The following is a 13,287-nucleotide window of genomic DNA, read 5'->3' as shown; positions in this document are numbered from 1 at the left end:
TTGCCCTCCCCCCAACAATAATTTTATTTTATATTTTATTTTCTTTTTCTAAAAACTTTTTTTTTTTTATTATTATATACTCAACTTCACCATTTTTATAAATTAAAAACCAAACAAATTTGTTTTTGCTGTTTGTTTTTGGGAGTGTTGTTGTTTATCAGCAGAAGAAAGAAATCGTCGACGTCAGAAGAAAGAAGAAAACTCTTATTATAGACTTTTTGATTCATATATTAATTCATACCCCCACCAAATTTTATATTAATTCAATATTTAAATTACCTTTTACTCTAACTCTCATTCTCACCCAACCCCAACCTACCTACCAACCAATCGATTTTATTTTTTAATCTTAATTACTTTATTTGCTCTATACATTGTTATACGATCGTTTAACCTATGAATGTAAATTCTCAACAACAACAACAGCAACAAGAGCAGCAGCAACAGGAACAACGAGAAATGAACAACGTGGACAACCAATCATACTATAGTTATATGCAAGGGGCAACAGAGGGTGACGAGCTTGGCGGAAACGGGCTCAGTCATCACCACGAGATCAAGAAAGAGGGAGGATTGGACGCAGTGTTGTCCGACTCGAACCAGAACGTACAGTCCTCCTACCCCCACGTCCCATCATATGACCCGCTGATAGACAAAATCAAGCAAGAGCCCGACCAAGTTGGGCTCGGACACCACCACCGCCACCACCAACTTCACATTGAATTACAATCCAAATCACCTCAGCAGTCATCCAGCAGCAGCAGCAGCAGCAGCAGCAGCAGCAGCAACAACAACAATACCACAACTCAATCACCTTCATCCTCTTCCAACAACAACAACAACAACCAGATCGACATGAAACTTGAAAATCTTTCATCCTCTTCGTATGAGATTCCACCTCAACCACAACACTCGATTGTAGGAGGAGGAGGTGGTGGCGGCGATATGAATGCGTCACCTCCTACTACATCAACTACAAGCACAACGGCGGCTGCTGGGAGCAGTGCCGCGGTGACACCGTCACCCAGTGATTTGATACCCGAGTGTTTGTGGGTGCCGGGTACGAGATGGCCCTATATAACCGACATTGACAGCTCGATCATGTCACGTATCCTCGGTCGGGCACATAAAGACGAGCCCGCATCACCTGTATATAGCAATATTTCGGCAGTTTGCCAGACGTGGAGGAAACTGTCGGTCGACCGCATCGTCAACTATGTCTATCACCTGCCAGCCGACAAGAAAATAACCAACCTCTTTTACAACTTCTCACACAACACTTATCCCAATCTGCGCACACTGCAATTAAAGTTGGTGACGCCTATACTCTACGACGCCATTCCCTACATCAAACTGATCCTTGGCAACAACAAGGGCATCACCACGTTTGACCTGCCACAGAACGGAATTGGCAACAAGGCGGCACACATTATTGGCACGAGCCTGGTCGACAACTCGACACTGACGGCACTCAACCTGTCGTTCAACAGCATCGGTAACGAGGGTGCCGAGGAGATTAGCAAGGCGTTGATGGTCAACACGTCACTGACGAGCTTGGACCTGTCGCAAAACTGCATCGGACTCAAGGGCAGCAAGGCGCTGGCACAAGCAATCCAGGCCAACAAGACGCTCAAGATGCTGAGCCTGTCGAAAAACAGGTTTGGCGTCAAGGGCATCGATCTCATCAGCGAGGCGATTGCCAAGAACGTCGGATTGACCGACGTCGACTACTCCAAGAACGACCTGGGCGACAAGAACTGCAAGATCATCAGCGAGGCGATCAAGAAGCATCCGCAGCTGGCAACACTCAACTTTTGCGACACCAAGCTGTCCAACGACGGCGTCAAGCATATTGCCGAGGGCATCCAGCTGAGCACGAGCGTGCAGTCGCTCGACTTGTCGCGAAACGAGTTTGGATACAAGGGAATGAAGGCCGTGACGCTCGCGGTGCAGCACAGCCCGTCGTTGACGTACCTCGACCTGTGCGGCAACGACATTGGCGACAAGGGCACGGCCAACATTGCCGAGATCCTGGCCTCCAACAAGAAGCTCACCTTTTTGTCGCTTGCCTTTAACAATATTGGTGCAACGGGTGCGCAGGCCATCGGACAGGCCATCCGCCAAAACACCACCCTTACACACTTTGACATTTCGATCAACCCGCAGATGGGTGCGCAGGGCGCCATCTTCTTTTGCGAGGCCATCTGCGGCAACCGCGGCTTGCGCACGCTGTCGGTCTGTACCAACGCCTTTGGACCACAGGGTGCACGCATGCTCTCAGAGACACTGAAATACAACGACACCATCACAAACATCGAACTACGTGGCAACGAAATTGGCGACGAAGGATTCCGTTATCTCTGCGAGGCCTTTAAGGGCAACCAAACGCTCCAGGAAATCAATCTCTCGGCCAACGGCATCTCGAGCGACCACATTCGACTCCTCGGCGAGGCCCTCTGGTATAACCAATCTCTCACCACTGTACATATGAACCACAACAACATCACTGCTCAGGCCATACAATCCCTCAAGGAATCAATCTCGTCCAACTGTGTTTGCGTTTTAGACCAATATTTCCATCCACCAAATTCAACAACTACTGTAAACGTACTTTATGTTCATCGATTAAATGGTATAATTTGTCGTATAATCTTATAAGAAGAAGAAGAAGAAAAAATAATCAACAACAACAACAACATAAAAAAAAAGAAAATTCACAAGAAACAAGAACAACAAAAAGAATAAGAAATAATAAGAAAAAAAAAAAGAGGGTAATTAATAATAATAACAACAATAATAGTTAATAACTCTTACAACAATCAAAAAAAAAAAAAAAGGTTCATTCCTCTTTTTTTTTTTTTTTTTTTCTTTTCCTTTGCACAAACAAACCATACCATACTTATTTATTTTTCAAACAACATCGACATAATAATAATAATAATTAATAATAATAATTAATAATAATAATAATAATAATTAATTGGAAACCAAAACGAAACAAGACGGGCGCCAACAATTTCAAACCAAACCAAACCTCATCATTAAACCGAAAAAACAAAAGAATAGATAATAAATTCAAAAGATTACTATTTATTTAAATTATCAAGAGACAACAAACAACAAAAGAAAATAAAAGAAATAGTAATACTAAAAACAACAATCAATTACAAATATAAAACTCTTAAGTTTTTTATTTTCGATGATCCAAGAAAAAATAATTTATTATTATTTATTTAAAATCATCTTGATCTTTTAAAAGTTTTTATTGTATTTTGATTTTATAAGTTAAATTACAACCAATTCCATTAAAAAAAGATTCTCGGTGGTTGAAGATGAATATTCAGTGATTTGATGTGGAACCTTGTTACATTGTTGAATGGATAATCCACTTTCTCTAAATAGTGTATCCCATTGCGCCTGATTTCTTTGATCACATCCAACTATTCCAATCATAACTATATCCATAGATGTTGTTTTGTTTATTACCTGTTGTTGCTGCTGTTGTTGACAAGAAGATAAACCATTACTATTTTCATTTGCACTACCTGCATTTTGACCATTTTTTTTACATTCATTACTATTATTACTCGAGTTGTTTCTATTATTATTATTACTACTATTATTATTATTATTGTTGTTGAAATCTAAATTATTTTGATCTTGGGAAATATAATCGATAATGATCAAAGATGGAGATGATCCAGATTGATTCTTTTCTTTCCTCATGATTGTTGCCACTGACGACAAGATACGTCGACAATCGTCGTCATTCCATATACATAATATTTGCATTAAAATGTAACCACTGACAATGGGAACGGTTCTTGGTTGGAAAATATCGCCAATCTTAAAGTTGATTTTGTTGTCATCGAGAAGAATCTTTTTCTGTGGGTCGTTTGAAGAGATTTCCATGCCGTGTTTGACGGCTTCTTCTGTTTCGAGGACGATGATTTCACACTGCGGGTGACGTCGAAGAATCTGGAAACCGAGATACCCAAAACCACCACCGAGGTCGCAGAGATGTTTAAATCGAGAAAAATTAAAGCAGTTGGCAATATCTTGATGCAGCTTGTTGAGTTCGTTCTTTTGTTTCATTGCCGCTTCAAATAGTCGTTTGAGATAGACATCGCGTTCATCTGACCATGTCCCATTTAAAACTGATGGTGCTGGTTGTTGTTGCTGAAATGGTGATTGTCCAACAAGATTGGGTGATGACGGGTTGATAATATCTGCTCCATCTCTAACTGCCAAATTATTACAATCTGCTCCTTGTCCAACACCGCTACCCATCGGTGATGTTATTATATTATTGCGTTGTGGTTGTTGTTGTTGCTGCTGTTGCTGCTGCTGATGATTAATATTTTGGTATGGACGTTCATAGGTCATCCCCATAAAATGTCGTTGTTCAAAGAGTGTCAGTGTCTGTTTGTTGATCGAGTAACGTCCATCCTTTTCGTTGTATATCAGGTAGCCTTCGTTGGTCAGGCGGTAGAGGAGCCTGCTCAGGTTCCGCTCGTTGGTTTTTGTGAGGTTGGCGAGCTCTTTGGACGAACGGTCGCCCATCTTGAGAAACTCGATCAACTTTATGGAAAAAATTACAGATAAACATTGAAACACTATAAAGTCGTGGTAGAATCTATAATACTTGGCCTGAGGAATGATTTTGTCCCAATAACTTGTGATAGAGTAGAGACACTGTACAATGTACGACGAAATGATGGGTGGAAGATTGTCTTTGGGTGACATCTTTCTCTTGAGCACCCTAACGTACAATAGAAAAAATATACATACAATCAGTGCACTTGGCATACCAACCAACAAACTAGATGCCAATAGAGATGAAAATATGGTTTGTGATTCATTAAACATTGTCATTTTTTTTTAAAAAAAAAAAAAAGAAAGAAAGATGGAAGTAATTGAAGGTATGGAAGAAATGGAAATGGTTTGTTGTTTTTTTTTTACAAAAAAAAGAAAGATGGTTTTGGGGAATTGATTAAATTTAAATCAATAAAGTATATGGTGATGGGGGATTTGGTTTGGATAAATATGTATATGAATATATGTATAAATAAATTTTGGTTTGTTATATAAATTAAATTATAAAGTGGAATGGAATGATTATTTCATTTGAATTCTAGAGAGAGAGAGAGAGAGAGGAGAAATATGTAAGTAAATTAAGTAATGTTTAAAATAATTATATTATTATTATTAAAAGAGAGAAGAGAAGAGAAGAGAATAAGAAAAGAGAGGAGAGGAGAAGATATTATATAATGAGTATAGCAATAAATAATAATAAATATGTGATCAACATTTATGGGGGAAAGGATCGGGGAGGGAATGAAATTTCAATGGTATATATAAATATATAAAACTCTGGAAATAATAGGGGAAGGAAACAAAAAAGGTAGGAAGGATATGATAGGGCGGTTAATTTTTTGATTCTATACAATGAAGAGCAACAATAAAATATGGTTTTTTTTAGATAGAAAATAAAGATATTTGTTTATCTCAAATTAACTCTAGATAGATAGATAGACGTAATAGATTGGTGTTGAATGTGTATGACCCTATTTTCTTTTTACTATTTATATATAAAATGAATAATATTAAATAATAATAATAATATTAAATTATTATTATTATTATTTCAAGCAATAAATGTATTCTATTTTCCAAAACTCTTTCTCTCTTCCTTTATATTCCTTTCTTACATTATTACTAATGACTGACTGACTAACTGATTGGATGATGTTGCGTGTTGTTGTCTTTTGTCTATTTGAATTATTCTCTTTGGAGATGGAGATGTGCTTGTCTTCAAATTCAACCAACTCGGCGGTAAATCATTACTCTCTCTGATGATGGTCGTCTAATAAATATAAATATATATATATAATACTATACTACAGGAACAGTATATATATAGTATAACAGAACAGTACTGCTTGCTTGACTGCTACTGTCTTCTTCTTACTACTACTGCTGCTGTTGCTGCTGCTGCTGCTGTTGCTGCTACTGATTGATTCTTCTTCTTACTGTAAGAATAGTATCAAACAGTTTAAAGAGGAGAGAGAGAAAGAAAGAAAGAAAAAGCAAGCATAGGAAGCAAGGAAATGCTTGCTTGCTCGTGATGATGATGATGATGATGATGAAGAAGCAACCAACAACAACCAACAACAACACAAATAATCCTAAAAACTAAAAGCACTGTTTGTCTATTTGTTTATTTGTTTGTTTGTCTGGGTGGTAGAGTAGAGTACTAGTGAGTGAGTGGTAGGGATGGTGATAATAATAATAATAATCAACAATCAAACAGCATCAATCAGGTCAGCCTGTGTGAGATATATTTGTGTGTGTGTTTCAATTGTCCCCCTCACCCCCCGTTTTCTGATGTTGTCAACCTTGATCCACCCCCCTATCCCTCTCTTGTCGCGACTCTCCTCACCATCCCCAATATCGTAACTCTAACCCAAACCCTACCCATCAAACACGGGGTATCATTTTCCTATCTCTTCTCTCTCTGTTTAGTTTATGAACTTCAGCTGTCAGCCAGCCAGCCAGCCAACTCTTTTAATTAATTTGGCAAAGATTGTCATTGGATCAATAATCCAACTTTTTGACAAAGAGAGGAGAGAGAGAGAATATCTCCACATCACACAACCCATGCAGTAGTTCCATCCATCCATCCATCATCAATCAATCACCAAACCATTTTAAATCAAATAATCAACGTATTTCTAATCATGTATATTTATACTCATTTCTTCTTCTTCTTCTTCTTCCTCTATCCAACCCCACCTCCAACAGGTCATCAAAAAGTACGATTGTGTTTTTTTGATGATGAGGGAGGGTAATCCATCATCAATTAATTACATTTTTCCATTCAAAATAATAATATTATTATTATTGTCATCGATGCACGAAAATAGGATGAGGAGTGAAATCCTTTTCCTTTGAATCAAATCACACGTGTTTGATCATTGATTAAAGAGTTTTTCTGATATTATTAGAACCATCATCAATCTTTTTTAATTTTGATAACAATACTTTTTACTTTCTGCCATTTGGTTTCTCCATTCCCATCGTTTGTTTGACGTCGATCCACTAATAATATTCAAAATAATAATAATAAATAATTGGGTGTGTATTGGTTTTTTGTGGTTTGTGGGATGTCAACGAATTCTAACCAATCCAATTTCCTCCTCTAGATATTAAATTGTTTTTTTTCCAAAACACAAAAGTTTTGTTGTTTTTAGGTGGTGTTGAAACAAATGAACAAACAAACAAACATTTTCATAAAAGATTTGAAAATATCGATGTACATGACAATGACAAGTAATGACAACGAACGAAGAGACAGGCGACAGAATATCATCATCACTTATTTTATACATACATGTGTAAACAAACACTCACACACTCACATACATAATTGCTAAAATGGTTAGTTAATTAATTGGAAAGTATTGTTGAGTTCATCAATTTTGAAATATTTTTTTGTTTTAAAAATATGTTTAGCAATTATTTTCTATTAACAGCTACTGGAGCTGCTGCTATGGTTGGAGCACTTTCATATTATTGGAAAAAGTCGTTAAAAGAGTCACAATGCGGAATTGATTATCCATCAGTCCATTACAACAGTTGGAAACGTCTCCACAACGGATTTTCAATGGACCAATTCTTGGAGATGGTCAAGCCTTTGGATGACCCATCATCGTATCAAATGGTTTTGGAAAAGGCTATGGATTTAAAAAAAAACAAAAATTCACATGTTGATTCATTAATTTTGATGTCTCGTATTAATTCAACAATCAAAAAATTGGATTTAGAGAATAGTATTTATCAAAAATTAATATTAAAATATAAATATTAATATTAATATATTATTTATTTATATATTTAGATGATTTAAGTGATGAAATACAACTTTTTATTGATTGTAATAAATGTTATGCAGTTTTACAAAGAGAAGCCAAACAATATTATGACCTCATCGATGCTTTTATCAATGAAGATGGATATATTAAAGATCCGGTATTGGAACACACTACTGAATATTCCTATAGATATGAAGGTCGTCAATTAAAATCAAGAAAGTTTATTAGTATGTTGTAATATATAAATATTTATCCTCTTTTATTTATTAATTATTTAATTCATATATTTATTTTTCTCTCTCTTTTTAGAAATTATTGATAGACCATTAATTAATTGTTTAATGAGAACTCAAGAAATTGATATATTTAATACATGGAAATGGTATCAACATGGAAAGACTGTTACTCCATCTGATGGAACCTATCTTTGTTCCATTATTTCTATTTTGAGTAAATTTATCATTTTGAATAGAGCAGCCTATTGTTGGAGACTCTCTTTTCCACTACCAGATGGGTCATACATTGTCTCTTACAATGGAGCCAATAACAGACCATCTGATTACGATCTACCACCCCTTCCAACTGGATTTGCCTATCCTGACATATTTTACCACGGATGGAGATTCATTCCACTATCCAAGAACAAAACCATGGTCATCTCTGTAATGGAAAGTGATCCAAAGATTTGGTTCTTGCCATTTGAATATTTTATTCGTATGGGCAAGAGTTTTGGTTGTCGTGAACTCAAACTATTGGATGAATTCTCTGCAACCATTGCTGGTACCTCTTATGACAAGTTAAAAGATAGAGAATGGTATCAAAATATTAAAAAGGATTTATCATTATTATTTAAAGATTAAATATTAAAATTTAAATAAACTCTCCTCTACTCTATATCATCTATCTTTACAATTTTTTGATTTAATTTATTCATCATCCCACCAGACCATCTATATATTATTTAGTTGGTATTAATTATTATTATCAATTATTATTAATTATTATTATTATTAATTATTATTGATTACCATTTTGATGATTATGATGATGAGATGATAATTTGATTGGAATTTGTTTGTCTGCAATCTTTTTGTTATAGTGTCCTTTTGAAGTATTTGCAACCAATGGTTGTGGGGGTTCTTTTACTTGTTTGGGTGGGTCTACTTGGTAGTTTGGATAGTTTAAACAATATTCGTCGGGTGGTAAAAGAATACCAAATTTGTTTGGAATTGGAGGTAATGGAACTTTGTTTAATTCTTCGCTTATTGATAATAATAACTAATAATAACAAATAACAAATTGATTAGTCAATGATGATGATGATGGTCATTCATTCAATATTTCAAAACATACTTCTCTTGGAGGAGGTTGAGTAAAAGAGAAATTAACTCTTGATTGAATTGAAAGACGAATGTCACTAATATCAATATCTTGTTTGTTTGCATGCTCGCTGTATACCATTGAATCTTGCAACACCTCATAGACGTACTTGTACATGAATTCCATGAGTTGATTGACGACTCGAGAGTCGTGTTGTTGCACGCCCATAGTCTTTAATATATTTTTGATGACACGAGCATCTCTAGGCTCGTCCAAGTTGGTTTGTGACAGATCAATATCGTCTTTACTATTATTGTACAAGTATGCAGTACCTCCTCTACCATCTTCGTCTTGGTTAGAGGCAGTGTTATTGCTTCCATTGCTATGATTGTTGTTATTGTTATTGAGGAGTGCTGTCTTTGTTATATTTGATACTTTGTACTCCTCTTTCTTTTTCCCATTCTCTTTGTTGTTGTTGTTGTGATGTTCATCTTCATTATCTTGTTCATTATATTCTTTCATTGTACTATCGTTGTCATATCTATTATTATTATTGTTATTCCCATTCGTCGAAGTAGTAGTGCTTGTTGTAGATGTCGTTGATGTTGTTGATATAGTATTATCATCATCTTGATCGACTTGATCAACATGACTATCGTTCATATCAACATCTGACATGTTTCTATCTATCTATCTATATAATTATCTTGTATGATGAGATATTAATGATAACTATAATTATATGTTTTTTAAAAAAGAAATGAAACTTTTGGTGGGAGGGAAAATGTGAACATTCGATTATAGATCTTTTATTAGTTATAATTTGTGTCTCTCTCTTTGAATGAATAGATTGATAACGAGTCTAGCTGGCACAACAGCCAGTGTTACGCGACTGTCTATAGTAACAAGTCGAGGATTACGACTGTATTCTACTAGTCATCAATATGTAATCAATCAAGAAGCATTCAAATCATCATACAACTCTGTAGCGGTTGAAGAGAATAAATATCAATGGTGGAAAGACAATGGTTACTTTAAACCATCATCAACCAAGACTGAAGATACAAACAACAAGAATAAGAAACGATTCTCAATGGTATTACCACCACCAAATGTAACTGGTAGTTTACATATTGGTCATGCTTTGACAACAACAATCGAAGATGCATTGGTGAGATACAAGAGAATGATGGGATACGATACACTTTGGGTTCCTGGATTGGATCACAGTGGTATTGCTACACAGGTGGCTGTCGAGAAGGAGATCATGGTGAAACAAGGTCTGTCGCGACACGACCTAGGTAGAGAAAAGTTCTTGGAGCAAGTATTCAAATGGACTGACAAGTACTCGGCCAATATCAACACACAATTAGAAAAGACTGGTTCTTCGTTGGATTGGAGTAGATCGGTGTTTACATTGGACGACAAACGTGCACTTGCTGTCCAAACAGCATTCCTTACATTGTACAGACGTGGGTTGATCTATCGATCGACAAGACTCGTCAATTGGTGTGCACAACTGCAAAGTGTTATCTCTGATATCGAGGTGGACCACATCACCTTTGAAAAGCCAACCATGTACAAACTCAAAACTCAACCAAGAACACATGAATTTGGTGTTATTCACGATGTCAAGTATAGAATAGATGATGATAGTAAAGAAGAGTATTTGGTGGTCAGTACAACACGTGTTGAAACTATTTTCGGTGATACTGCCATTGCAGTACATCCAAAGGACGAGAGATACAAACATTTGATTGGAAAGATGTGTAGACACCCATTCTCGGATAGATTGATCCCAGTCGTTGGTGATGACATTTTGGTAGACATGACTCTTGGAACTGGTGCTGTCAAGGTTACACCAGCTCACGATTTCAACGATTATCAGTGTGGACAACGTCACAAATTAGAATTTATCAATATCATGTGTGAAGACGGTAAATTAAACGAGCACTGTGGAGAGTTTAGTGGAAAGGATAGACTCATGTCACGTCACGACGTGATCAAAGCACTAAAGGAAAAGGGACTTTATGAAGGAAAGAGACCACATCCAACCGCACTGGCAGTGTGTAGTCGTTCAGGTGATCTTTTAGAACCAATTCTCAAACCACAATGGTACGTCGATTGCAAGGAAATGGGAGCAAGAGCTGCTCAATTTGCTCGGGACGACAAGTTAAAATTTGTTCCTGAATCGTACCAAGCCGATTGGTTGCGTTGGTTGGACAATATACAAGACTGGTGCATTTCTAGACAATTGTGGTGGGGTAATCCAATCCCAGCATACCGTGTCATTGCCGATGGAATCACTGCCAAAGATGAAAAATGGGTGGTCGGTGAAGACCTCGAGACAGCCACAGAGTCGGCAATCAAAACCTTTGGATTAAAGAGAGGTGCATTTGAACTGATCAAGGATGACGATGTCCTAGACACATGGTTTTCAAGTAGTCTCTTCCCCATGTCGGCTCTTGGATGGCCAGACAACAAGTCATTGGATCTCTCTAAATTCTACCCACTCGATGTGATGGAGACTGGATCAGACATTATGTTCTTTTGGGTTGCTAGAATGGTCATGATGTGCAGTACTTTATTCGACGCCAACAACCAACAACAACCTCCATTTGAAACGGTCCTCCTTCATCCACTCATCCGTGACTCTCAAGGAAGAAAGATGAGCAAGTCACTCGGTAATGTAATCGATCCCCTCCACGTTATCAACGGTATTGAACTACCCCAACTCGTTCAGAACCTTCGCGAATCAAATCTCAGCGAACAAGAAAAGAATACGGCAACCAAGGGATTGGAAAAGGAGTTCCCCAAAGGTATCCCTCAATGCGGAACTGATGCCCTTAGAATCGCACTCTCCCAATTCCCAATCTCTGGCAAGGACATTAATTTGGATCTCAGTAGAATCATTGGTCAACGTTTATTCTGTAACAAGATTTGGAATGCTGCCAAACTTGTACTCATGACCATCGACAAGACAAACTCTGTCGTTGTGGACAACCTCGAACACCCAATATATTATCAAGGTGATGAGAGTGTCCCATGGTCAAACGACTCCATTTCGGTGATTGATAGATGGATTCTTAATCGTTTGGGTAACCTCACCACAGTTGTAGAGGATGCATTTAGTACACTCAATCTTTCAGTAGCTTCACAAGCACTTTACACTTTTTTCCAATACGATTACTGTGATTTCTATTTAGAGATGACCAAAGCATCGCTATCACTACCTACCATCAAGCAAAGTAACCAACACTCGGTCGTTGTGATGAGAAGTGTTTTGGAAACATTCCTCCGTCTTGCACATCCATTCATGCCATACATTACCGAAGATCTTTGGCAAAGACTCCCCAAACATGCCTCTGCACCAGCCTCTATCATGATTGCAGAGTATCCCTCGCCATCCACCTACTCGCTACACAATAGTTGCATTCTCAACCAAGGTGCCGAACCATTGGTAGAATCGATTCAATCTTCACTTCACTTTGTTAGATCAACTAGAAAATCCTCAAACATTCATCCACAAACCAAAATTAATCTAACAATTAATACCAATCATTCGATCACTCTTGAAGCTTTGAAAAATCAAATTGAAGAAATTGAAAAAATGGTTAATTGTAATTTATCATTTAATCAAACAATAATTAATAATAATAATAATAATGTATGTAATATTAGAGAATACTTATAGATAATATTAAACATTAACATCCTTTTTTTTTTTTTTAAATATAGTTTGAAACTATTCAACATAAAGTTGATGAAAATTGTTTAATGATATTACAATATGACAAGGTAGCAAATAATGGATTATTAAATAAGAATAATCCAGCAGCAGCAGCATCTAGTGAAAATCAAGAATTAAATGCAAGAAAGAAAAAATTGGAAGAATGGATTAAAGATATCGAAACTACCATTTCAAACCCATCATTTAAGCAAAGAGTTCCACAAGCTGTACAACAAACAAAGATTGAAAAGTTGAATCAATTACGTGAAGAATTAAAATTATTGGAACAACAATCATCCTAAATAAATTCTCCTTTTTCTCATGGAGAGGGAATCATTTGAGAAAAACACATTAATTTTATGT

At 36.5% G+C, this 13,287-nt stretch overlaps 6 protein-coding genes across 6 annotated transcripts; 3 read left to right on the top strand and 3 right to left on the bottom strand.

The window, feature by feature from the left end:
• Nucleotides 1-855: 855 nt before the first annotated feature.
• On the top strand, nt 856-1,249 carry DFA_11820 (uncharacterized protein; the record flags this gene model as incomplete). The annotated part of the gene is made up of 2 exons (XM_004350714.1): nt 856-1,149; nt 1,172-1,249. The coding sequence occupies 2 exons, from the start codon at nt 856-858 to the stop codon at nt 1,247-1,249; spliced, it is 372 nt and encodes a 123-aa protein (XP_004350765.1).
• A 293-nt stretch (nt 1,250-1,542) lies between these two features.
• On the bottom strand, nt 1,543-4,875 carry omt10 (O-methyltransferase family 2 protein; the record flags this gene model as incomplete). The annotated part of the gene is made up of 4 exons (XM_004350713.1): nt 1,543-2,274; nt 3,295-4,581; nt 4,646-4,762; nt 4,792-4,875. 4 exons carry the CDS (start codon nt 4,873-4,875, stop codon nt 1,543-1,545), a joined length of 2,220 nt encoding a protein of 739 aa, XP_004350764.1.
• Nucleotides 4,876-5,508: 633 nt separating this feature from the next.
• On the bottom strand, nt 5,509-7,391 carry DFA_11818 (uncharacterized protein; the record flags this gene model as incomplete). Its single annotated transcript, XM_004350712.1, has 5 exons — nt 5,509-5,581; nt 5,712-5,866; nt 5,972-6,032; nt 7,052-7,101; nt 7,287-7,391. 5 exons carry the CDS (start codon nt 7,389-7,391, stop codon nt 5,509-5,511), a joined length of 444 nt encoding a protein of 147 aa, XP_004350763.1.
• Nucleotides 7,392-7,507: 116 nt separating this feature from the next.
• DFA_11817 (uncharacterized protein) lies at nt 7,508-8,734 on the top strand (the record flags this gene model as incomplete). The annotated part of the gene is made up of 3 exons (XM_004350711.1): nt 7,508-7,832; nt 7,901-8,101; nt 8,184-8,734. The coding sequence occupies 3 exons, from the start codon at nt 7,508-7,510 to the stop codon at nt 8,732-8,734; spliced, it is 1,077 nt and encodes a 358-aa protein (XP_004350762.1).
• A 157-nt stretch (nt 8,735-8,891) lies between these two features.
• Nucleotides 8,892-9,872, bottom strand: taf9 (transcription initiation factor TFIID subunit; the record flags this gene model as incomplete). Its single annotated transcript, XM_004350710.1, has 2 exons — nt 8,892-9,152; nt 9,228-9,872. The coding sequence occupies 2 exons, from the start codon at nt 9,870-9,872 to the stop codon at nt 8,892-8,894; spliced, it is 906 nt and encodes a 301-aa protein (XP_004350761.1).
• Nucleotides 9,873-10,035: 163 nt separating this feature from the next.
• Nucleotides 10,036-13,226, top strand: DFA_11815 (uncharacterized protein; the record flags this gene model as incomplete). The annotated part of the gene is made up of 2 exons (XM_004350709.1): nt 10,036-12,861; nt 12,933-13,226. 2 exons carry the CDS (start codon nt 10,036-10,038, stop codon nt 13,224-13,226), a joined length of 3,120 nt encoding a protein of 1,039 aa, XP_004350760.1.
• Nucleotides 13,227-13,287: the final 61 nt, after the last annotated feature.

This window comes from Cavenderia fasciculata (assembly GCF_000203815.1).
Source record: "Cavenderia fasciculata unplaced genomic scaffold Scf_EUAJFUG02HR96I-5, whole genome shotgun sequence".
Classification (NCBI taxonomy): domain Eukaryota; phylum Evosea; class Eumycetozoa; order Acytosteliales; family Cavenderiaceae; genus Cavenderia; species Cavenderia fasciculata.
Note: the sequence above shows the minus strand (reverse complement) of the source record. Positions and strands in the feature narration are given on the sequence as shown.